The following is a 24,179-nucleotide window of genomic DNA, read 5'->3' on the forward strand; positions in this document are numbered from 1 at the left end:
GCTCGAGGCGCGTTCGGGGAGGTGGGGGGGGGCGGGCCGTGGGGCCGGGCATCCCCCCCCCACCCACACCCCGAGACGCACCGCCCACCCCGCGGGTCGGGACGGGCTCACGAACGCCAAGATGACGCCGCGTTTAAAACTCGGTCCGGAGTCGGAGCGCGCGCGCGCGCAGCGCGAGGGGGCGGGGCGGGGGAAGAGGAGGGAGGCGGAAGCGGCGCCACGTGACCTGCCCGCCGCCTCCGCAGCCATTCTTAACCAGGCAGTCCCTAGCAACTCCCGGGCGCGAGACGGCGCGGCGGCGGCTGTCGGGAGGCGGCGGTGGGGGCTGGGTAGCTCGACGGGGGTGTGTGTGTGTGTGGGGGGGGGGAGGGTGCGGTAGTCTCCCAGCGTCACGAACGTTCGCGCCTCTCCTCAGCCAGGCCCGCCGCCAGCCCCCCGCCGCTTCACCGCCCCAACACCACCCGGAGACTTCCGCCTGGGTGCCAACCACGTGATCACGCGAGACTTTTCGAGAGAGGCGGCCGCCCGCCTTCAGTAACTCCAGTCTCGGGGGGGGCTCCGCCCCCGCTCCGCGCCCGCTTCCACACAGCGTGTGACGACGGGGCCCGGAGGCGGGCCTCCGCCCCGGCGCGCCTGCGCACGCGGCTCTCGCGGTGTCTCGCGCTCGGCCCCGCCCTTTCCGCCCCGCCCTCCCCTCCGCCCTGTCTCTCGGCGGCCGTGGCGGCGGCGGCTCGCGCAGCTTGTTGGCTCGCTATATATAGGGGAGAAGCGGGAGGACCGGACGGCTGGAGCTGCAGCCGGTGGCGGCAGCGGCGGCGCGGGGAGCGGCGGCCGGTGGTGGTTCCCCTCCTCGGCGTCCGGTGGGGAGTGGGCGGCGTCCCCCGCCGCCCGACCCTCGCGGGGTCGTCATTTTTGTCCTCGGAGGCGTCCAGCCCCGGGCGGAGCTGCCCCTCGCTCCCCTCGCTCCTGCGGGGCCGGTCTGCTGGTGACCTGGGTCGCCCTCCGGGCTGCCTTTTTCCTTTTTTTTTTTTTTAATCTTGTTTCCTCGAGGTTGTCTCCCCCTCCCCTCTTGTTTGTGTTGTGTGTGGAAATGGCGAACTCGGCAAATACAAATACCGTGGTAAGGACGTGGTTCGGCGGCCGGCGGGGGCTTCGTTCAGGCGGCGGCAACGGCCGGACCTGGCGGGGGCGGGGACGGCGGCGGCCGCGGCGGCCCCGGCTCCTCCGGGGCCTCGGCCGTCCTGCGCCCGCGTCGCCGCCGCTTCCCGCCTCGGGCCGGGCGGCCGGGGGCCTGGGATGGGGGGTGGTGCTGAGGGCTCGCGGCGGCGGCGGCGGGAGGGGGGCGCGGTGGGGCCCGGGGCGCGCAGGCGGTTGGGCCCGGGCGGGGGGTGGGGGGCGGCGCGCGGCCCGGGTTCCAGACCCCGCCGGGCCCAGGGAGGGGAGGGGAAGCCGGGCGGGAGCCGCCGCCACTCCGGAGGAGGCCGAGCCGCTGTCTCGACGCGAGGCTCCCGAGCGAGCGGCCGAGGAACAGCCGGGGAGGAGTGGGGGCGGGGAGGGGGGGGGAAGCCGGTGTCTGGGGAATTAATTGGACGCGACCCAAAGACCCTCGGCGACCCCGTGTTAGGTTAGTGCGGGGTGGGGGGGGGCGGCTGTGCTTTGGGGATCCTCTCTCCCTGGGGCCATTTTAATGCTCCTTTTCAGAAAGGACGAAGGTTGAAAAGCACTTCTCTCGGTTCCTCCCGAACGGGTAAAATGGCGAAGGGGGAAGCCAAAGCCCCCGATCGTATCCTCCACTAGCAAAAGCACCAAAGCAAACAAAACAAAAAACAAAACAAGAAATCCCCTCCAGCCCCAGTCCCCCTTAACGCCCCTCAAAAGAAAGCAAGGCCTGCCGCCGAGGCTCGGTGCCCCGCTCGCCCCGGAGTCCGCCGCCTCCGGCCCACGGGTCCCCTTTGGCTTCCTGGCGATCACGTAGGTTTGCAAAAAAGCAGTCACAACCATCCCCTTCAGTGCTCCACCCGCCTTTATTTTTCTTTTAATTCTTCTGATGCCAATAAAACACGATTATTTATTTTTATTTATTTTATTAGTTTTTTTTCCCCTTTTTGCCCGGTCCCCCATGCGTCAGACCGAGCCCCGCGGCCACCCGACCCCGTACCGTGGGCGACTCGGAGTCGATCCATCATGGCTGCGGCCGCCGGCCCTGCTTTTCCGTCCCTGAGCCTTGTGGTCCTCCTCCCTTTGGCTGCCCTGTTTATATAGAGCCATTGCCGCTCTCTAATATAGACTCTGCCAGGATGGGAAGGTGCTTTTCAGGCCTACGTCACCGCCTCTCCATTTAAACACCAGATCCGGCTTTAAATAGTGAGAGCTGCTGCGAGCGGGGCTGGGAGGTGCGTGCTCCCGAGGCGAGCGGCGGGCGGGCGGGCGGGCGGGCGGGCGGGCGGGCGCCGGCGGAGCGCGGGATGCGGCGCCCCTTGATCGTAGGCTGTCATTCTCGCACCCGACCGGGGGCTGTTGCTTTCAGAGACCCCTACGTTTTCTGTTTTTCTGAAGCCTTTTTTTTTTTTCATCCTGCCTTGCTAAGGGGAAAACAATGCCCAAATTGCCATCCTTGCTTTTTCATTTTACTTTTTAGGTTTTAAAGGCTTTTAAAAAAAATAATGTTTAGATGAGACGGTCTGATTATTTTTTCTGGTTTGGAAGGTGTCGTCCAGTATTGATGGGATTAACAAATGCTTTGTATGGAAATGTTAGCTACAGAGGGCTTGGGGCTTAGTTTGCCCATCAAGTATTAATATATCTGTGTGTATATATATGTATATATATATATATATAGTATATATGTGTATTTGTTTCGTTGTGTTTTCCAATAATAGATAACCTAGACACAAAGCTTTTCAGAGAAATAGAAATTAAACTGAGGCTTTCATATAGGATCTTAAAGCGTTACAGTACCGGGAGTTGAATAACGAGAATGAAAGAGATTTGACAGCAAACTGTATTTTGAAAAACCGAAATTTAAGTAGATAATGTTTTCTATTGCGGTACCCAGTGTAAAAATCAATCTTTAACTTTCCGTAATTGCATCAGAGAATGAACAGTTTCCTAAAGGAGCTCTTGAGCTAATGACTTGATAATGTCACCCATGCTCCCTACCAATTTTAAAGTTTGGAATACTTGCTTTCTAAAACTCAGGACAAAGGCAAATTATTGTGTATACAATAAAAGGCAAAAACACTGATTTAAGTGAAGTTAGGAATTTAATATTATAAAGTGCTATTTCAAATAGTGCTGGTGCCCCCACATACTTGTAAGAACAGAATTTTAAGACCTTTGCACATAGTGAAAAATTGTGTGTGTCGATGACTATATATTTTGGGATTGGAGGGCTGTCATGGGGCGTAAGTCAGGGCCTGAGTACTGTCCCTGAGCTTTTTTCACTCAAAGGCTAATATTCTACCATTTTGAGCCACAGAGTCACTTCTGGTTTCTGGTGGTTAATTTGTATTAATTCTTATGGATTTTCTTGCCCCTTGGACTCTTGCTGCAGCTGGCTTCAAACCATCCTCGGATCTCAGCTTCCTGAGTAGCTAGGATTACAAGCTTGAGCTGCTGGCACTGGCCCATGCATTTATTTTGTGAAATGTACTTGTATTCTTTCTTCCTTCAGCCTCATTGCTTCTGAATTAGTTAAGTCCTTGAGTTCATTAAGAAGCATCATAAAACATAGGGATCAGCTACTCAGGAGGCTGAGATCTGAGGATTGTGGTTTGAATGAACCCAGCCAAGACAGGAAAATGTGTTGAGTGGGCCAGCCAGTAAGGGTGAGAATCTAGACATTTGATGTGTTCAGTTGTAATTAAAAAAAAGGAATAGTTTTTACTGGCAAACTGTTTTGTGTTAGGATCATAGTTCCTCAGAGGTTCCATTATGGTAACAGTATTGTGATATATACTAATGGAGCATTTATTTATTCATTTATTTATTTATCTATCTATTTATTTATTTTTGGTCCGATCGTGGGACCTGAACTCTGGGCCTGGGCACTGTCCCTCAGCTCTTCAGCTCAAGGCTAGCACTCTACCACTTGAGCCACAGTGCCACTTCCGGCTTTTTTTTTTTTTCTGCTTATGTGGTGTTGAGGAATCGAACCCAGGGCCTCATGCATGCAAGGCAAGCACTCTACCACTGAGCCACTTTCCCAGCCCTGGAGCATTTATTTTCCTTTGAGATTTGTTAATGAGAATAAATCCTTCATTTTATTGGCAAGCCAGTAATTTACATTAAGCCAGCCAGGTATAAAACAGGAATAATGACAAAGCATTTAGAAAAAAGGTTTAACATTAACTCTGCAATAATGGATAAAATGTATAAGGGGGCAGCCTTAGTTTTCATTTGACATGCAACTTTTATCTAACATTAAAAATAGGATGTGGGTTAGGCTAATTGTTTTAACTTTTTTACTTTTCAAAAAAATCCATTTAAAGTGCTTTCACATGTGTTACTAAATTTATTCTGATAACCAACTATCTAGAAGACATCTCCTCCAACCCTTCACTGTGCATTCCATGCATTATACACAATAACTATAGGAACAAGGGACATACATACATGAGCGTTTATAATTCTGTTCTGAAGCATCAGCTGGACAGGGATAGGAGGAGGAGCATATCATTAGAAAGGAGCCAGTGAGTACTTTTTTCCTCAGACTATGAAAGACTTTTTTAGTGGAACAGCTTGAGGGTACAGACTAGATTAAAAAACAAAAACACCCCCCCCCCCAAATTAGAAATTACATGATTTTTTAAAACTTACACTCATTATATTGCTGGTTATTACCAGGCTGATGAATATAAGAACTAAGGTTTTCCAAAATCAAAGATAGGGCTGGGAAGGTGGCTCAGTGGTAGAATGCTTGCCTTGCATGCTTGAGGCCCTGGGTTCGATTCCTCAGCACCACATAAGCAAAAGAAAAGAAAAAAGTGGAAGTTGCTCTGTGGCTCAAGTGGTAGAGCGCTAGCCTTGAGCTGAAGACAGCGCCCAGGCCCAGAGTTCAGGCCCACAACCAGACAACCCCCCCTCCAAAAAAAAAGAAAAAAGAAAAAGATGTGGTGGCAAGGTTGCGAGATATAATGAGTTAGACAAACAATAATGGGAAATGTAGGCAACCATAAAATATGTTAGGGATTTTTACTGCAACATAGGAAATTAGAAACTGTATGACACTTGTATGCACAGGAATTTTTGCTTATGGATTCTATTGCAGTCTTAATGTCCATAAGATATTAAATGTATTAAATCATGCAGTTATCAAATCAAGGGCAAATGATATTTATTAGGATGGATATATCTTTAAAGCCTTACAAGTATTAGTTGGCAAAATAATTGGTGTTTTTAATTTGTTTGCATTTCTGAAAGCTTGTTAAACATTTTAACTTTGGAAGCAATATGAAAAGTTTTATCTTTCCTTTAAAGCCTAAATTATACAGATCTGTGATTGAAGATGTTATTAATGATGTGAGAGACATCTTTTTGGATGATGGAGTGGATGAGCAAGTCCTCATGGAACTAAAAACTGTGAGTTTTTTTTCCTCTCTCCTTTAATTCGTATTTTTTCTCTCCTTTCTCCCCCCGCCCCCCCAAGATTCTCTTTAGCCAATAATGACTAATTTTCTCAGAGGATAAAGATTTGACTTTATTTAAGGAGGAAGTATAGTTTAGTAAAGGTTATTGTTTTAAATCTCAACTGTCACCCATCGTCCTCTGGCCTTAGGCAAGCTACTTATGTATGTACCAGCTTCCTTAGAACATTTAAGATAGGAATTCTTCTATAGTTGTTTTAAGGATTAAATATAGTAGCTATAAAAAATACTTACCGCCTAGAAGTAGCATTAGCTACTCTATTGGATAGACAACATTCTACATTTTGTGGTCCACTTACTTGACATGCCTATTTAAGATTTTGGTTCTTTTTATTTTGTCTTAATATTCTAAAATTAAGTTGTAGGGGTTGATAAAAAGATTTTAGGTTCTTGAAGTACATTATTTAAAAAATTCTATTATTTTAGTGGGTTTTAAACTCAAGGCTTCCTCTTTCTAGGCAAGTGCTATACCACGTTAACTATACTCCTAGCCTGTTTTTATTTTTAATTTTCATATTAGGTCTCATGTTTTTGCCTGGGCTAACCTCACATTGCCAATATTCCTACCTATGCCTTTTGTGTTACTGGGATTACAGGATCACACCACCATACCTAGCTTATTTGTTTAGATAGGTCTTGGTAACTTTGCCCAGGCTGGCCTCAAACTGATCCTGAATTCCACTTCCAGAGTAACTATGATTTTAGGGGTAAGTCACTGTGCCTAGCTAAGTCATATCCTTTATATACGCTCTATATTAAATTTATAATATAGTCTATGTCTGAGACTAGTGTTTGATCTCTTGGATTTAAGCAGAAATGAAAGAGGAGGATCACACACATCCATCTCAGGGGACCACATAGAGGCAGGCAGGCACAGGAGAAAGATTATTAAAAGGTTTATTAGAGGAGCCGTATTTCCCCCAAGAGGGAGCACATGGCTTCCATCCCTATCCAAGTAGCAGAAGGGTCTGAGAGATAGGAAGTGAGGTAGATGGGAGTTCAGGTGGGTCTGATCAGCTGTATGGCTGGAACTCCAGGAATGGAAGCCCCTCCTCCCCCAATCTGGGTGGAGCTGAGGACCAAAGGTGAGCATAATACTAACAAGAAATATTTAGATTTTTTAAAAATTAGCTTTTATGTTTTGCTTTTTCTGTGATCCATAAAGTTGTGAAATATTTTTTGCCTTAGTTAATTAGAATAGAATAGTAGTTTGAATAGGGGGTTTCTTGATTGACTTAAGTGCCCAAGACTATAAAAGCGTAACTTATGGGCTGGGAAGTTGGCTCAGTGGTAGAGCGCTTGCCTTGCATGCCTGAGGCCCTGGGTTCGATTCCTCAGCACCACATAAGCAAAAAGAAAAAAGCCGGAAGTGGCGCTGTGGCTCAGGTGGTAGGGCACTAGACTTGAGCTGAAGAGCTGAGGGACAGTGCTCAGGCCCAGAGTTCAGGCCCCACAACCAGAAAAAAAAAAAAAAAAAAAGAGAATAAAAAAAGCGTAACTTATCTGTTAACTCAAGTAAAAGTTGTGTTCTATGAGATAAATGATCAGCTCATTTCATAATCCAGATGTGTACTTTTCTTAAGTATTTATGCAGCAGAATTGCTGTAGATCTGTTCCCATTTCATTTGAATTTGGTATTAAAAAAAGTACTTAGTGTTGATATTAAGGAATTTGATTGGCTGGGCACCTAAGCTACTCTGGAGGCTGAAATCTGAAGAACACAGTTTGAAGCCAGCTCAAGCAGGAAAGTCCAGGAGATTCTTACCTCCAGTTAACCACTAAAAAAGCTGGAAAGTGGAACTTGGCTTAAGTGGTAGAGCCACTAGCCTTGAGCAAAAAAGAACTCAAGGACAGTGCCCAGGCCTGAAGTCAAGCCCCAGGACAGGCAGAAAAAGTAATTTGATAACTTGATATTCTATAATAAAATGCCATAACACTTGGAAGATCTCTATGATTAATTGAAATAATATTTTCCAAGTGACTAATATATAATATTGAAAAATCCACTCAAAGTACAAAACATATTAATAGATTTTAATCGAATGATATGAAAAGCTCACTGGAATATGATTTCTATGTTTCTGAGCTTTTAAGAAAATGTCATTTAAAACTTTTTCCTTTCCCAATTACTTAGCTGGAGGAAGGCATAGTTTCTTTATATACTTCAACCAAAACTAAAAGTGAAAAGCAGAGGCTAATATGGGAACCCAGCTGTTTTCTTGAAGTTATTTCTCTCAGTTTTATTGGAAAAATACTATCCTTGGAAGTTGGCTGGCTCAGTGGTAGAGTGCTTGCCTTGTATCCACGAGGCCTTGGGTTCGATTCCTCAGCACCACATAAGCAGGAAAAAAAAAGCCAGAAGTGGTGCTGTGGCTCAAGTGGTAGAGCACTAGCTTTGAGCTGAAAAGCTGAGGGACAGAGCCCAGGCCCAGAGTTCAGGCCCCACAACTGACCAAAAAAAAAAAAAAAGAAATGTGGAAACTTGAATTTAGCAACTCATTTAAAAAAAGTATTTTCTGACTCTAAGGTTTGAGGGGCATTTGAGCTTTCTTGGCTTTAATGCTCAGTGGCTTAGCTTTATTCACAGGTAGTGTGTTACTACCTCCAGTAAGATATTTTGCTGGTTAATTGGAGATGGGGTCTTGTAGATTTTTCTGCCCAGTCTGTCTTCCACCCTCTATCTTCCAGGTCTCAGCCTCCTGAGTAGCTAAAATTATAGGTATTAGCCACTGGTAAATGGCAGCAACTCTTCATTCTAAGATAAATTTCATCTTTCTCTGGTGATGCAATAGATTTGCCTTAGTGAGTTTAAACCATTTGAAGTATACTACAGTAGAGTGTTAAGTAAGAATCTGGCCATGAGAAGATGGGGGAAAAAATAAAAGTTTATGTGAGATGAGGAAATTGTTAGGATTATTTTTAGTGGAATGTCAACAAATTCAAGTATAAGAATGTATACCATGATGGGGCTGGGAATGTGGCTTAGCGGGTAGAGTGCTTGCCTTGCATGCATGAGGTTTGATTCCTCAGCACCACATACACAGAAAAAGCTGGAAGTGGGTGGTATGGCTCAAGTGGTAGAGTGCTAGCCTTGAGCTGAAGAGCTCAGGACAGTGCCCAGGCCCAGAGTTCAAACTCTACGACCAGCAAAAAAGAAAAAAAAAAGAATGTATACCATGAGACATTAAGTTGGATGAATAATATAAGCAATTCATACACCATAAATATCCAGGGATATAAGTAAGAGAATAAGCTTATTTTAAATCTTTGGTATTATTGGAATGAATGTTTTGCAGTTTGTTTCATTGAGTGTCCTTGTATTTTTGTGACTGTTTATGAAAGGCAGAACATTTGTAGCATAGAACATCAGCCTAAATATTTTTAAGTCATTGCCCTAAGATGAGAGTAGTGGTTAGCCCTGGTTGTTTATGGGTTTTCTTTTTTTGTTTTTGTCAATCCTGGGGCTTGAACTCAGGGACTAGATGCTCTCCCTGAGCATTTTTCCTCAAGGCTAGCTCTCTGCCACTGTCCCTGAGCTCTTTTGCTCAAGGCTAGTGCTTCTACCACTTTGAGTCACAGCTGCACTTCCGGTTTTTGAGTGGTTAATTGGAGTTAAGAGTCTCACCAGGACTTTTCAGTGCAAGCTGCCTTCAAACCCAGTTCTCAGATCTCAGCCTCCTGAATAGCTAAGATTATAGGCCTGAGCCACCAGTACCTGGCATGACCTCTTTTTAATATAAATCAGAATAACAGAAGTTTCTTCAGTTGTAAGTAAACCGTAAATTCAGTTCTTTGTCTCTTATTTGTTTCTCAACCTTTATCACTTTTTCTTTTTTTTTTTGGGTCGGTCCTAGGGTTTGAACTCCAGGCCTGGGCGCTGTCCCTGAGCTCTTCAGCTCAAGGCTAGTGCTCTACCACTTGAGCCAAGTGCCGCTTTTGTTTCTGAGCTTTTTTGCTTAAGGCTAGCACTCTACTACTTGGGCCCCAGCTCCATTTCTGGCATTTTGGTATTTGAAGATAAGAGTATCATGGACTTTCTTGCTCAAGCTGGCTTTGAACTGAGATCTTCAGATCTCAGCATCCTGAGTAGCTAGGATGACAGGTGTGAGCTACCAGCACCTGGCTGATCTTGGCCCTTTTGGTCTTTTGGATTGTTTAAATGGTTTCAGAGGCTCTGCTCTTCATTGTAGCATCTTAGCAGTATTACTGACTTCTGCCCACTAGATGCCAGCAGCACCATTCAGTTGAGATCAAGTGTATCTCCAGACATTGCCACATCTAGGAAAGTGGGAGCGAAATCACTCTCCAACTCTGCTAAATGTACTTGATATACTTGATACACTATTTGTGAATACCTGGATCATAAATTGATTATCAGTCTACTTTCTACTTCATGTGCTTTTTGGGAAATTAGGTTTCCTAACGTTTTTAGGGGGTCCTGAAATGGAATTATTTGTGTTTTATTCAGCAAATTTTTGTGAAAGTAGAATCCTTTATAGAATTTCAAGCCTGACATAATGCCAGGAAATGATAATGTTCACATTTTATAGATTGGAACATAAATTCAGATTGTATTTGGATCAGGATATTTAGCTAGTAAGTGATAGGTCTTTTATCTCCTATGATATTTGCAAAACTTAACTAGTATCAAGGAAGGTTCAATAGTTATGACTAGATCTTAGATTGGGGAGGTAGTTTATAGAGTCATTTATGTGCTTGGAAAGCAGCAGTGTAGTTTGAGATCAGTAATTTGGATTATGGAGGTGTCTGCAATAAAACATTCATAAATGAGGTCCAACACAAAGATGCTGGAGTTAGACTGCCTGGCTTATATCCTACAACCTATGTTTACTTGGTGTACCTCATTTTTTTGTTCCATAGGTTCTTTTTTCTAATAAAAGGAGGTAATAATGTCTGTTCTATACAAATTCTGTAAAAAACTGAGTATGTGTAAAATACTTAGTACAAAAAACTCAATAAATTTTAGTTATTAAAAATGTTTACTTAGCATATGAATAAAAGTAGGTCTTAATCATGTTGGGATCATAGGATAAGTTCTTCATGTCAGTTTGAGGATCCAAGGAGGAAAAGAATTTTTATAAGGTTGTTCCATTATCTCCCTTTTGTTTGTGTATGCATGAGTATCTGCTTGAACTCAGGGCCTGAGTGTGGTCCCGTAGCTTTGTTGCTCAAGGCTAGTGTTCTACCATTTGAACCACAGCTCACTTCCAGAATTTTGGTGGTTGATTGGAGATGAGTGTGATGGACTTTCTTGCCCAGGCTGGCTTCCAACATCAGTCCTAACAGTAAGTAGCTAGAATTACAGGTGTGAGCCACTGGCCCTTAGCACAATCATTAGATTTTATCCTCATTACAGAAGTCTCATTGGAAAGATTGGCTCTCCAGTCAGTAGACCAGGCAATAAAAGTTAATGAAATTTTGGGGGGTCTGGGATGCTGCTCAGTGGTAGTGCACGTTTAGCAGGCATGAAGATCTTGTTCAGTCCTATCAGTCCCCGCCAGAATTATAATTTAAAATATAGTTTAAAACACTAGTTAATATTAGCTTTTGACCTTGAATTGACTTATAAACTAAGTTTTGTTTTAGAAAATGGAAAAAAGAGAAAAGGTTTGGGGATAGCCATATATATAAAATGCCTTACTCGTAATGTGTTTCATTGGCCATACAAATGCTTATTTTGGTGCTGTGCCGGGCTAGGAGCCCACTTTACCTTGATGAACTAGAGGCAATTCAGGCCCTTAGAAAGTAGTACTTCATTTGTTTTTTGGTTTTTGTTTGTTTGTTTGTTTTGGTCAGTCATGGGGGCTTGAACTCTGGGCCTGGGCACTGTCCGTCAGCTCTTCAGCTCAAGGCTAGCGCTCTACCAGTAGAGCCACAGCACCACTTGTGGTTTTCTGGTGGTTTATTGGAGATAAGAGTCTCACTGACTTTCCTGCCCCTGCTGGCTTTGAACCACAATCCTCAGATCTCAGCCTCCTGAGTAGCTAGGATTATATAGGCATGAGCCACCGGCACCTGGCAGTACTTTGTTTTTACAAGAAGAAATTAGTAGTTTTTAGTCTGGGACTTTTAGAATCCTAGATTTATTAGCTGGAAATGAGTTTAGAAGTAATCTAGGGTTTACCGAATGGCTCAAAGGGTAGAGTGTACTTAAGGGACAAGTGTGAGACCTTAAATTCAAATGCTAATAATAGCCTGTTGGGCTAATAATAGCCCAACCCCTCCCTCCAACGGTATTCTTGTTTAGCTTTTCTTTTTTCTTTCTACCACTTTAGCCATGCCTCTGGCCTTTTTAGCTTTTTTTTTTTTTTTTTTTTTTTTTTAAATAGGGTATCCAGTTTATGCATTAGAGGGCCTGGATTGCAATCCTCCTATTTTATGTTTTCTATGTAGCTGGGGAGGAGACAAGAATATACCAGTATGCCCAGCTTTTTCTGATGGTTGATAAGGAATCTTGCAAACTTTTTGCCTAGACTACCCTCAAATTGTAATTCTCCCAGCCTCAGCTTGTAATTGTAGGTATGCCTGCAATTACAGACCTGAGTTGCTATGCCCAGAGAATTCTTCTTTGGGGAGGAAAATGCCTAAGAAAGATAACATTATTTGGTCAATGAAAAGTAGCCAAACCAGGATTAACTTGTTTCTGGTTTTTCAACTTCTGGTATAATGCTCTAGTTTTAGAAATAATGAGTATAGCTTTTGTTAATCTTTGTTAATATTGCTAGTGATAGTATTAATTGGAAACACTCTAAATAAAAGTATATCTCATGTTAATCCTCAATAATCATGAATAGCCATAGTTACTATACCTAAATAGATTTTAGAAGTTTCTAAATAACAGGGCTTGTTAAGGAGAAAGCTTCACTGTGAAATTGACTTGTTAGTTTAGTTTTTTGGTAAACTATTAAGAAGGTGCCAGAATTGTTATTAGCTGTAGAAACTAGATAAAACACCTGTACTGGGGAAAGGTTAGGAGATTTTAAAAAAATAATATTTTTATCATCTTTAAGTAGTTGTACAGAGGAATTGCCATTCACCAAAGCAGTTTATGAATACAGTGCATCTTGATCAGTGTCACTCCTTTCAACATTCTCACCCACCCCTTTCAACCTCTACCCCTTCCCTCACTTATCTTAATTTTAGGTTATGTATTGAATTTGTTTTCATTCCCCCTTTCAGCCTGCCCCTTATCATACATTTCTCAATTCTGTAGCTCATACAGTTCTGGCCTGCGTTCTCCCCCTTGCCACCTGCATTCTTCTCTCCCCTTGACCCCACCTTCCCCTCTTTTAAGTACCCACTTCTTGGTACTTGCTTTTAAACCTCTGAGAGTATGACAAGTGAAACTTAGATGATCTCAGCCAAACTCAGGTGAGTTTGGCAGTAAGTATCTCAAGAGCAGGCTTTGGAGGAGAAAATAAAGTATATAAAAATGATTAAATTGTTTCATTTGCATTCTTAAAAATAGATTGTAACTTTCTTAGGTAATTTATTATAGGGGTAAACTTTAAATATTAAACCTAGTAGAGAGGAAATATGTTAGGGAGAAAGATAAAGTGGTTCTTTTTCTTATTTTTGTATTATAGAACCTACCTTGTGGTAAAATGAGAAAACACAGGTTGAGTATCTCTGAAGCATTTATGGCCATAATTACTTTGGATTTTTTAAGAATTTTGACATAGCCCACCTTTTGTAAATGAAAAATTGTGTACATGTATGTATATACAATGAAATTCACTTATGTTTCATATATAAATAGCTTGAAGATACTTTTTACATAATATCTTACATTTGTACACAAAACCAAGTTTCATGGTATGGAATTTTCCATTTGTAACACTCAAGAGTTGCAGAATTTGGTTTTGAATTACTGAATTATAGATGCTCAGCCTATAGATGTGACTAAATAGAATATATTGTAGTCAATCTCTGGCGTAAAGGAAAGAGAGAAATTTCAAGATGTATGGAGGGATGGGACAACCTTTTAAGACCAGCATCATTTCAATTTCTTTTTTCTTAATGTATAAATGGAGAGATGGGAAATTAGGCTTTAGTTGTCTTTGTTTCTCATTTTTCTAAAAAAAAGAGATGAATTTAAGTTTTATATGCTGGCAGTTAGGGGAACATTTTTATTAAAAATTTCCACAAAAATATTTCTATGTTACAAGAGATAATGTTGGAGTTCTTTAAAAAAAAACCTGCTTATGGGAACTTTTTCTGCTAAATAGCATCTATCAAGGAGTTACTAGAGATTATTTGTTGGCCATATAAACAAGGAAATGAGTCTTCAGTAGTCTAAAGTGGTAGAGACAGGATTTGATTCTTCAAGGACTTAGTATCATTTATACTCAGATCACAAACAAGATGTATTTTTTGTGGTTGTATCAGTTTTAAAAATGGAAGGAATTTACAGGTAGCTAATAAATATATTTTGTCTAGAGTTATTTTTTCTTTCATTGAGAAACCTTTAATGTTCTTTATTTTAGTTATGGGAGAATAAACTAATGCAGTCTAGGGCAGTAGATGGATTTCATTCAGAAGAGCAGCAGCTTTTATTGCAAGTTCAACAGCAGCATCAACCCCAGCAGCAGCAGCATCACCACCACCACCACCATCAGCAAGCTCAACCTCAGCAAACAGTACCTCAGCAAGCACAGACCCAGCAAGTTCTTATTCCTGCATCACAGCAAGGTAAAACTGGGTTTGTTTTTCTTCTATGGCTTGAAAATTAAATTTGTGTTTTGAAAGAATAAAGTTCTGGTTTCTTCTTTTAAAAGGATAATTTGTAAACTTCTTTTAAGACTATGTTGGCTGAATATTTGTGTGCTTAATAATAATTCCTCAACTGAAAGCCTAAGACCATATTCAAGGAACTTGTAGTATTATTTTGTTTTGAGAAGGCTTTATAGTAGTGTATACACTAAAATAAGTCACTTAGAGAGATTTGTTTAATAAGGGCTTCCTATTTTAGCTGATAAAATAGTTGTCTACTGTCTTTGAGACATGTTCTTTCAATGTCATTCTATTTTTATCCATGTATCTTAAATCTGGAAGAATTTTATAATTTTAGTCAGAGTTCAATCGCTTTTACATTTATTCAATATAAATGTAATTGACAAGATTTCTTTTAAGCAAACAGTAGGTATATAACTTAGCATAATTTATAGTACTTCGTTTTTTGTTTTTGTTTCTTGTCATTTGTGGGGCTTGAACTCTGGACCCTAGGTGCTATCCCTGAGCTCATCAGCTCAAGCCTTAGCACCACTTGTCTCACAGCTGGCTTTGAACCGCGATCCTCAGCTCTCAACCTCTTGAGTAGCTAGGATTATAGGCGTGAGTCACCAGCACCCGGCTATAGTACTTGTTTTTAAAGTAAGAAAAGAACTTTTTTTTTTTTAATGTCCATAGCACTTTGCAATGTTAAAGTCACTTTTATTATCATTAGTCCCTTAGAGGGATTTTATGAAATAGTGTTTAGGTCCATTTCACATGTAAGGAAATCTGAGCCTTGAAAAGACTCTTGATTCATTATATAGGTTGCAAAGGTTGTTTTTTTTTTTCCATGACAAGTATCTATTCAGTTACAGAATTTCCTGAGCATTCTAATTGAGTCTTCATTATTACTGGAGAGGAAAGATAAATGAAAGTTCCCTAAGTAATCACTTAGTTGCCCACTTGTCTTACTTGACAGTATAGTAGAATAGAATTGATAGTGATATATGACCGGACTATTTGGTGTAAAGGTCTTGTTTATATCGATAGGACTTTTAATACTCAATACTGTACCTTGTGTCAAATTATTTTGTTCTTTATATCTTCTTTGATGACTGTTCCTCCTATTGTCATTAGTTCTGGCATTAGGATTTTAGGTCATCATAAATTAAAGTTTGATTTTCTTCACTCAGAGAATATTAAGGTAATGGGATTATCTGTGTATTCTCTGAAATTTGCGGAGTCAAACACTTAATTATTTTCATACTGTATTTTTTTTTTTTGGGGGGGGGGTCCGGTCGTGGGGCCTGAACTCTGGGCCTGGGCGCTGTCCCTCAGCTCTTCAGCTCAAGGCTAGCGCTCTACCACTTGAGCCACAGCGCCACTTCTGGCTTTTTTCTTTTTGCTTATGTGGTGCTGAGGAATCGAACCCAGGGCCTTGAGCATGCAAGGCAAGCGTTCTACCACTGAGCCACCTTCCCAGCCCTCATACTGTATTTTTTAAACAATTGAGAGTAACATAATCTTGGCAATTGTCAAGCTAGAGAAAAAGACGGTGTAGATTAATAGTTTTAAGTTTGAATTTACTCTTAATGGATTAGTAACTTTTTCCAACGTAGTAGTATGAAGAAAGCAGTTAATTTCTGGGTTAGCCAAGTAAGGCAAAGCTAAATTCCATTTGAAGATTTCCAGCTTATCTAGGAATGAACAGAAATGTATATACTTAACTATTAGATATCTTACCATTTTGTGTTCCCACAATTCCCTGTGTCCTTCGGTATTTCCATATATATAATATATATGCATTATATATCTATATCTATGTCTATATATCTAATCAGTCATGGGGCTTGAACTCAGGGCCTGGGTGCTGTCCCCAGCTTCTCTTTTTTTTTTTTTTTGTCAGTTGTGGGGCTTGAACTCTGGGCCTGGGTGCTGTCCTTCAGCTCTTCTGCTCAAAGCAAGCACTCTACCGCTTGAGCCACACAGCCACTTCGGTTTTCTGAGTGGTTTATTGGAGATAAGAATGTTACAAAGTTTGCTGTCTAGGCTGGCTTTGAATTTTTGAAACATGATCCTGAGTAGGTAGGCTTACAGGTGTGAACCATAAGCACCTGTTTTACTAATGTTTTCCAATGTCGGATATAGTAGGTCTATTATACTATTTTTTTTTTGTGGGGGCTTGGGCACTGTCCTTGAGCTCTTCAGCTCAAGGTTAGCACTCTACCACTTGAGCCATCATGCCACTTCTGGTTTTCTGAGTGGTTAATTGGAGGTAAGTGTTTCACAGACTTTCCTGCCCAGGCTGGCTTTGAACCTTGATCCTCAGATCTCAGCCTCCTGAGTACCTAGGATTATAGGCATGAGCCACCAGTGCCTGGCTTTTTATACTGTTTTCAACACAAATTTAAAAACTTCTTTAAAAAGCATTATTAAAAAGTATTTAAATGCCTAAAATATGAAAAAAGCATTCTGCATTGTATTACACCCTTGTGACTATGGAATAGCTTCATGATGCTTGTTTACATTATGTACTTGTTTTTTTTTCCTTACAGCCACAGCACCACAAGTTATTGTTCCTGATTCTAAACTGATACAGCATATGAATGCATCAAGCATGGTAATAATTAAAATTGCAACATTAGGTGAACTTTAATTCATATAAAAACAGTGGCCATGTCTAAGTATGTAATATTTCAGCATCTTGAAAATTATTGAAGCTCTGAGAAAAACAGCTGCTTTGAGCTATTTTTTGCTTGTTTTTAAGTTTGCTGAAATTGTATTTAGCAGAAAGTCTAAAGTTTGCTTATTTTTAAGATAAGATCTCACTTTTGCCAGGGCTGGCCTGGAGTTTGAGTCTTTTAGTTACATAGTTCCTGCCATAGCTGGGATGACAGATACGGACCACCATACCTAGTGTTTTTCTATTGATGTGAGGTCTTCCTAGGAATCCAAGTATCTAGTATTACAGGCATGAGCCGCTGGCACTCAGCCCAAAATCTGAAACTTTTTGAGATTACAAGTGGAAAATTGTATAGTTGCGCACTTGGCTGTAATTCCAATTCCAAAGATAGAAGCACGAGTATTGTGAGTTTGAGACCATCATGGTCTATGTAGTGACTCCCTTTCTTAACATCTCTCCAAACAAAAATACTTAAAATACAAGCATAAGTTAATTTTGTTCACAGACTTGGTTCCCTCCCCTAGATAATCTTACGGATATGCAGGTACTTCCAAATCTGAAAAGTATCTGAAATCTCTTCTTGCTCCCAGCATTTTGGGTAAAGGAATATGTCCCCTTTTTGATAGTATGACCTCTAAAGATTTAACAGCTACACCATAAGGAAAATCTTTAGATACAAGTGTTGTTATGTAGACAACTATTGGTTCTGATAGGAATTTAAAAAGCCAAGAAATGAATATATTTGTAATTTTGCCTAGTGTATTTTAATTGAACACAGGCAGCTGGGTATAAGGAAGTAAAGACTTGGAGAGGAAAAAATAAGGAATGACTTTAATTTTGTAAACTTTTTTTGTTGTTGTTGGTCATGGGGCTTGAACTTTGGGCTTGGGCGCTGTCCTTGTACTCTTCAGCTCAAAACTAGCTTGAGTCACAGCACCACTTCCAGTTTTCTGGTGGTTAATTGGAGATAAGAGTCTCAAGGAGGGGCTGGGAAGGTAGCTCAGTGGTAGAGCGCTTGCCTTGCATGCCTGAGGCTCTGGGTTCGATTCCTCAGCACCACATAAGCAAAAAGAAAAAAGCCGAAGTGGCGCTATGGCTCAAGTGGTAGAGCACTAGCCTTGAGCTGAAGAGCTGAGGGACAGTGTCTAGGCCCAGAGTTCAGGCCCCATGACCGGACCCCCCCACCAAAAAAAAAAAAAAGTCTCAAGGACTTTCCTGTCCGAGCTGGCTTTGAACCATGATCCTCAGCTCTCAGCCTCCTGAGTGGCTAGGATCACAGGCATGAGCCACCGGCGTCCGGCTTGTATACATTTATTTTTAAATGTGTATTTTACTAAAAATGTATAGGGTAATATAAAGATATAAAGGATTGATACTTTATAGAATACTGAAGTGGTATATACTTGGTGTGTGTGGTGGGGACAGAAGGGGAAACCAAACAATTATACTGTTCTATTTAATTGCTTACAGTGGTTATATATGTCATTAGGTTAGGTGGTCTTGTACCATTTGATTTTATCATCAACATCATATATTACCAACAAATTTTCCTGTACTATTTATATTCTGTTTTGTACATTTGTGGTTTTGATTTTTTTCTCCTTTGTTTTTATTTTTTTCAGAGTGCTGCTGCTACAGCTGCTACCTTAGCACTGCCTGCAGGTGTGACTCCTGTTCAACAGATATTAACAAATTCAGGTCATTAGGAATAAGAGAACTTCATTTATGTATTGTTCAGTAAATTATACCACTTAACATTATGTTAGGTTTTGTCTTTATTGTAAGAGAGACAGTTTTAATTGAATTTCTGTTACCATTTGGCTTAGATTATGAAAGTTAATCATTATTGAGTATGCAGTAGAAAAAATGAAAATTGTTCTTGAGCTTTTGATCTGTGAATCACTATATTGAAGACCTTTAATTACATAGAAATGCATAGTGACTGAGTTTATTTTTACTAAACATGTTTATCCTGAGTTTACACTTCAGTCAAACTAATGTGTGATGCCAAATCAAATCATGCAAATTTAGTGTATGTTATTATACATAATGTCTCTGCATTAAACTTTAGTACATGACTTCTGTCATGTTACTAGCATAGATTTTAATTATTCTCTATAAAAATCTTAATTTCAGGGCTGGGAAGGTGGCTCAGTGGTAGAGTGCTTGCCTTGCATGCCTGAGGCCCTGGGTTCGATTCCTCAGCACCACATAAGCAAAAAGAAAAAAAGCCGGAAGTGGTGCTGTGGCTCAAGTGGTAGCCTTGAGCTGAAGAGCTGAGGGACAGTGCCCAGGCCCAGAGTTCAGTCCCCATGACTGCACCCCCTCCCAAAAGAAAAATAAATCTTAATTTAATAGTTATTTGTTTTACTAACTTAAATTTATAGAGAACAAATAGGGACTGTGTCACTCTATATTTGACTAACATGTAAACAAAAAGCTTAATTTAATTCAAAGATTAATTTGAAGGTCACCTGAGGTAACCTGTTGGGAAGTTGTTTCTGAGTACATAAGCCAGATATACAATTTGTGTTAGGTGGTAGTCCATGTCAAGCCAGATATACCATTAGTGTTAGGTGGTAGTCTATGTCAATTGGTTTTGTAAACTTTGGTTGCTTTTTGTAGTTTTGACAGAGAGTACTGTGATGGTTTTGTTTAAAGTATATACATGTACTGTTGTATTTGTTTCTCTAAAGCTTTACAAATGAATAGCTCTCAATACTTGGATCACTGTGCTATGACTCAATGTATTGAACTTAACTGAGTTCAAACTGAAGTACCCCCCCAAAACCCCAAATCAGAGCAATTAAAAGAAAAAAAAAAAGCTGGGCACAGATAGCTCATACCTATAAACCTAGTTACTCAGGAGGCTGAGATCTGAGGATCATGGTTTGAAGCCAGCCTGGGCAGGGAAGCCCATGAAACTCTTACCTCCAACAAAACACTCAGAAAAAGCTGAGACACTGGACTCCAGTGGTAAAGTGCTGGCCTTGAACATAAGCGCAGGGACAGCACCCAGGCCCTGAGTTGAAGCCACAGGGCTGGCACCAAAAACAAAGCAAAAAATATTATTGGAATAACAGCTAAAGAATGATAGTAAATGTGGGGGAAAAAAACCCCAATACTTAATTACTTTAGTGTATTTGAACATGCAGGGTAGTTAGAAGAGATAATGGTTATAGTTAAGTTTGCATGCATGATTTCATATTAGTTCACTTATTGTGGGATAACAGCTAAAATGGTAACAGAATACTTGCTTTTTTGCTTTAGGTCAGCTTCTCCAGGTGGTCAGAGCAGCCAATGGTGCCCAGTATATCTTTCAGCCTCAACAGTCAGTAGTTCTACAACAGCAGGTTATACCACAAATGCAGCCTGGTGGAGTTCAAGCTCCTGTTATACAACAGGTAAAAGGGATTTCAGTTACCATTTCCATCTTCTATGTGGATTCCTTAAGTGGTTGCCCTGGCTTTTTCCATGGTTTTTCACTCAGAGTTGTTATTTTCTGTTGTGTGTCTCGTAGCATAATGTATATTCAGCATGTTTTTTTAATGAAAAGAATTACCATCTATTAAAAATATTGGCATACATTAGTTGTACAAAGTGAGAGGTTTTGTTATATTTTTGTACAGGCATATAATGTGTAATAGCATAGTTTCTTTTTTCCCTTCATCTTTGCCAATATTTGTTGTTTGTTTTTTTGGTGATAGCTGTTGTGGCTGGGATGAAATCAAATCTCAGTATTATTTTGATTTCCATTACTTTTATGGCTCAGGATGTGAAACACCTCTTTGTGTGTTTATGGCTATTTATATTCTTTTGTGACCTCTTCTGTTTATTTCATTTGCTCATTTAATGGATTATTTGTCTTTTGATGTTTTAAGGTTTCTTTTCTTTTGGTTGTGAGGCTTGAACTCAGAGTGTGGGTGGTGTCTGAGCTTTTTTGTTCAAGGGTAGAGCTTTACCACTTTGAACCACAGTGCCACTTCCAGTTTACTAGTGGTTAATTGGAGATAAGAGACTCATAGACTTTCCTGCCCAGGCTGGCTTTTGAATAGTGATCCTCAGATCTCAGCCTCCTGAGTAGCTAGGATTACTGGCATGAGCCATTGGTGTTCTGCTGATGTTTTAAGTTTTAGAGCTCTTTATCTATTTTGAATTTTAATCCCTTGACTCATAAATAGCTATCCAAGATTTTTTTTTCATTTTACATGTTTCTTTGCTTTAATAATGGTTCCTATGATAAACAGAAGCTTCTGGTTTAGATGCAACCTCCTTTGTCAATTCTTGTTCTTATTTCCTGAGCTAAATTAGTCCTATTCAGCAAGTCATGTGTCTTTTTTTTCCTATTGTATAAAATTTCAGATAGTAGTTTAAGATTTTTGAGACATTTTCAGTTGATTTTTTTGTACAGAGTGACAGTTAAGGATCTAGTTTCAATCTTCTATGTGTGAATCTCCACTTTTCCCAGCACCATTTGTTTTGAAGCAGTTGTCTTTTCTTCATATGTTTCTGGTGCCTTTTTAAAGAATCAGGCAGCTGTAGCTATGTGGTTTTATTTCTGGATATTCTATGCCGTTAGTCTACATGTCTTTTTATGCCACATGTCTTTTTTATGCCATGTCTTTTTATGCTCTTTCTTGTTATTATGGCTCTGTAGTATAATTTAAATCAGGTATTGTGATATAGCCAGTTTTATGCCACAGTTATGTTCTTTCTTGTTATTATGGCTCTGTAGTATAATTTAAATCAGGTATTGTGATATAGCCAATATTATTGTTTTTGCTCAACATTGCTTTGGCTTTTCTGGATTTTTTTGTTTCCATATGAATTTCAGGATTGCCTTTCTAGTTCTATAAAAATGTCATTGAGATTTTATGCATTGAATCTATATTGGTTTTGGTAATTCAGCTATTTTTACTGTTCTGCTGATTCATCAACATGAGAGATCATTCCTTCTTCTAATATATAATTTTCTTTATTCAGTGTTCTATAGTTTTCGTTGTTAGAGTTCTTTTTACTTCTTTAGTAAAGTTTATTTCTAGATATTTAATTTTTTTTTTTTTTTTTTTTTTTTTTTTTTTTTGTTGGTTGTGGGGCTTGAACTCTGGGCTTGGGTGCTATCCCTCAGCTCTTCAGCTCAAGGCGAGCACTCTACCGCTTGAGCCACAGTGCCACTTCCAGTTTTCTAGTGGTTTATTGGAGATAAGTCTCACAGATTTTCTGGGCTGGCATTCAACCGTGATCCTCAGATCTCAGCCTCCTGAGTAGTTAGGATTACAGGCATGCATGAGCCACCGGTGCCCAGCTTTTTGTTGGTGTTTGTATCATGCATTTTGCTGAATGTGTATTCTGTGATCTTTAGAATCTTTGAAATATATGATTTCTGTAAGGAGATAATTGGAATTCTTTCGTATTTGTATTACTTTTCTTTTTCTTGCTTTATTGTCTGGTTGAGAATTCAGGCACTATTTTAAGTAAGAGTAGAGAAAAGACTTACATAGTCTAGTTTGTGATTTCAGAGGAAATTGTTTTTTTCTCCCCTATTGGCTACAGGTTTGCCTAATACTATGTTGCTTTTATTTTAATGTTGAGGTATATCTCTTGTCTTTATGTAGCTTTTATTTTAATGTTGAGGTATATGTCTTGTCTTTAGTTTCTCAAGTTACTCAGCATGTTTATAAACTGAATTAATGGCCGAGCACTGGTGGCTCACTTCTGTAATCCTAGCTACTCAGCAGGCTGAGATCTGAGGATTGTAATTAGAAGCCACCTGGGCAGGAAAATGGTGAAACTTTTATCTTCAATTAACCACCAGAAAACTAGAAGTGGAGCTGTGGCTCAAGTGATAGAACACTAGCCTTGAGCAAAAGAGCTCAGGGATATTGCCCCAAGACCATAAAAATTACCCTCAATTACTGTTGTTTCAATTTTTTTTCTTTTCGTGTGTGTGTGTGTGTGTGTGTGTGTGTGTGTGTGTGTGTGTGTGTGTGTGTGTGTGTGTGTGTGTGTGTGTGTGTGTGTGTGTGTGTGTGTGTGTGTGTGTGTGTGTGTGTGTCTGTGCTGTCTGTCTGTCTGTCTGTGCTGTCTGTCTGTGTCTCCTTGGTCTTGAATCCAGGCCCTGGGTTCTGTCCCTGGTGTGTTTTTTGTTGTTTTTCTCAAGGCTAGTGCTCTACCACTTGAGCCACAGCACAACTAATTTGTGCTATTTAAAATGCTAGCTTTGAACCATAATCCTCTGATGTCAGTCTCCTGAGTAACTAGTATTACATGTATAAACCACCAGTGCCTGGCTTTATATTATTTTTTTTTATAGACAGATATATAAACTGATAACAAGATAGGTTAGGCAAGGTTATTCAGCCAAACTAATTTCTGATTTCCATAATCATGTGCTATTGTCTTTCTGTATTAGACTTGATATTATTCTTTAAATTAGAATCCTGCCTTTGGTCTTGAATGTAGCAATTTCCTGTACTGCCTCCAGATAAACTAGAGAGCAGCCTGGCTATTCTTAAAGCACAAACAGAAACTAGTGTAACCTACTGGGAAGGTCACTGACTATGCTTTGTTTCCTAAACTAACCTTAGTACCACTTACTATGTTCTCATTGAATCAGACAGGCTAGTTTCCTTTATCCAAAACGTTTATTGTGAGTGGGGTACCAGATTTTGGAGTTTTCAGGTTTAGGGATATTTGCATAGATTACCAATGGAAATCCAAAAATCTGAAATTCTCTCAAATCCAAATATTTTTCACATTAGGTATGCATGGCTTTTTGAGTTATTGTTGTGTTGTATTTGCTTATTAAACCATTAATCTGTAAATTTCTGAAAGGAAATTCTTGTTTTTGCAGGTTTTGAATTGTATGCTTGAAACTAACAGCACTTCTAATTTATTAATAATTATAATTATGAATGTTTTATATATATATATATATATAGTTCATATTTGTTAATGTATTCTTTTCAAATTTAGGATTTTAGAATGTAGAACCTGGAAATAATTTTAAAGATTATGTTTTCTGGTGGTTTTCCAACATGGTTTGCATGATAGACCCATCTGTGGAATTGTAAATTAAATCAGTACCTTTCATCAGTCAATTAAATCAAAATATTGAG

General features: G+C 40.3%; 1 protein-coding gene and 1 non-coding gene across 5 annotated transcripts in view; both read left to right on the forward strand.

The window, feature by feature from the left end:
* Window positions 1-743: 743 nt before the first annotated feature.
* Gtf2a1 (general transcription factor IIA subunit 1) overlaps window positions 744-24,179 on the forward strand; it is a 35,137-nt gene continuing 11,701 nt past the window's right edge. The window contains exons 1-6 of one of the 4 annotated variants that reach the window (XM_070028471.1): window positions 744-1,120; window positions 5,479-5,580; window positions 14,153-14,357; window positions 16,934-16,998; window positions 18,684-18,759; window positions 20,332-20,465. In XM_070028471.1, the coding sequence (XP_069884572.1) occupies window positions 1,091-1,120; window positions 5,479-5,580; window positions 14,153-14,357; window positions 16,934-16,998; window positions 18,684-18,759; window positions 20,332-20,465 (612 nt within the window). In that variant the 5' untranslated portion in view covers window positions 744-1,090. Of the gene's footprint in view, window positions 1,121-1,598; window positions 1,625-5,478; window positions 5,581-10,910; window positions 10,952-14,152; window positions 14,358-16,933; window positions 16,999-18,683; window positions 18,760-20,331; window positions 20,466-24,179 lie in introns of those variants that run through there. The other 3 variants (XM_070028478.1, XM_070028483.1, XM_070028488.1) reach the window with 3 other exon arrangements.
* On the forward strand, window positions 15,488-15,631 carry LOC138835322 (small nucleolar RNA SNORA79). The gene has a single exon (XR_011374553.1). It is a non-coding gene; the product is annotated as a small nucleolar RNA SNORA79 (small nucleolar RNA).

This window comes from Dipodomys merriami, unplaced genomic scaffold, assembly GCF_024711535.1.
Source record: "Dipodomys merriami isolate MVZ:Mamm:240054 unplaced genomic scaffold, mDipMer1.0.p SCAF_1, whole genome shotgun sequence".
NCBI classification, from domain to species: domain Eukaryota; kingdom Metazoa; phylum Chordata; class Mammalia; order Rodentia; family Heteromyidae; genus Dipodomys; species Dipodomys merriami.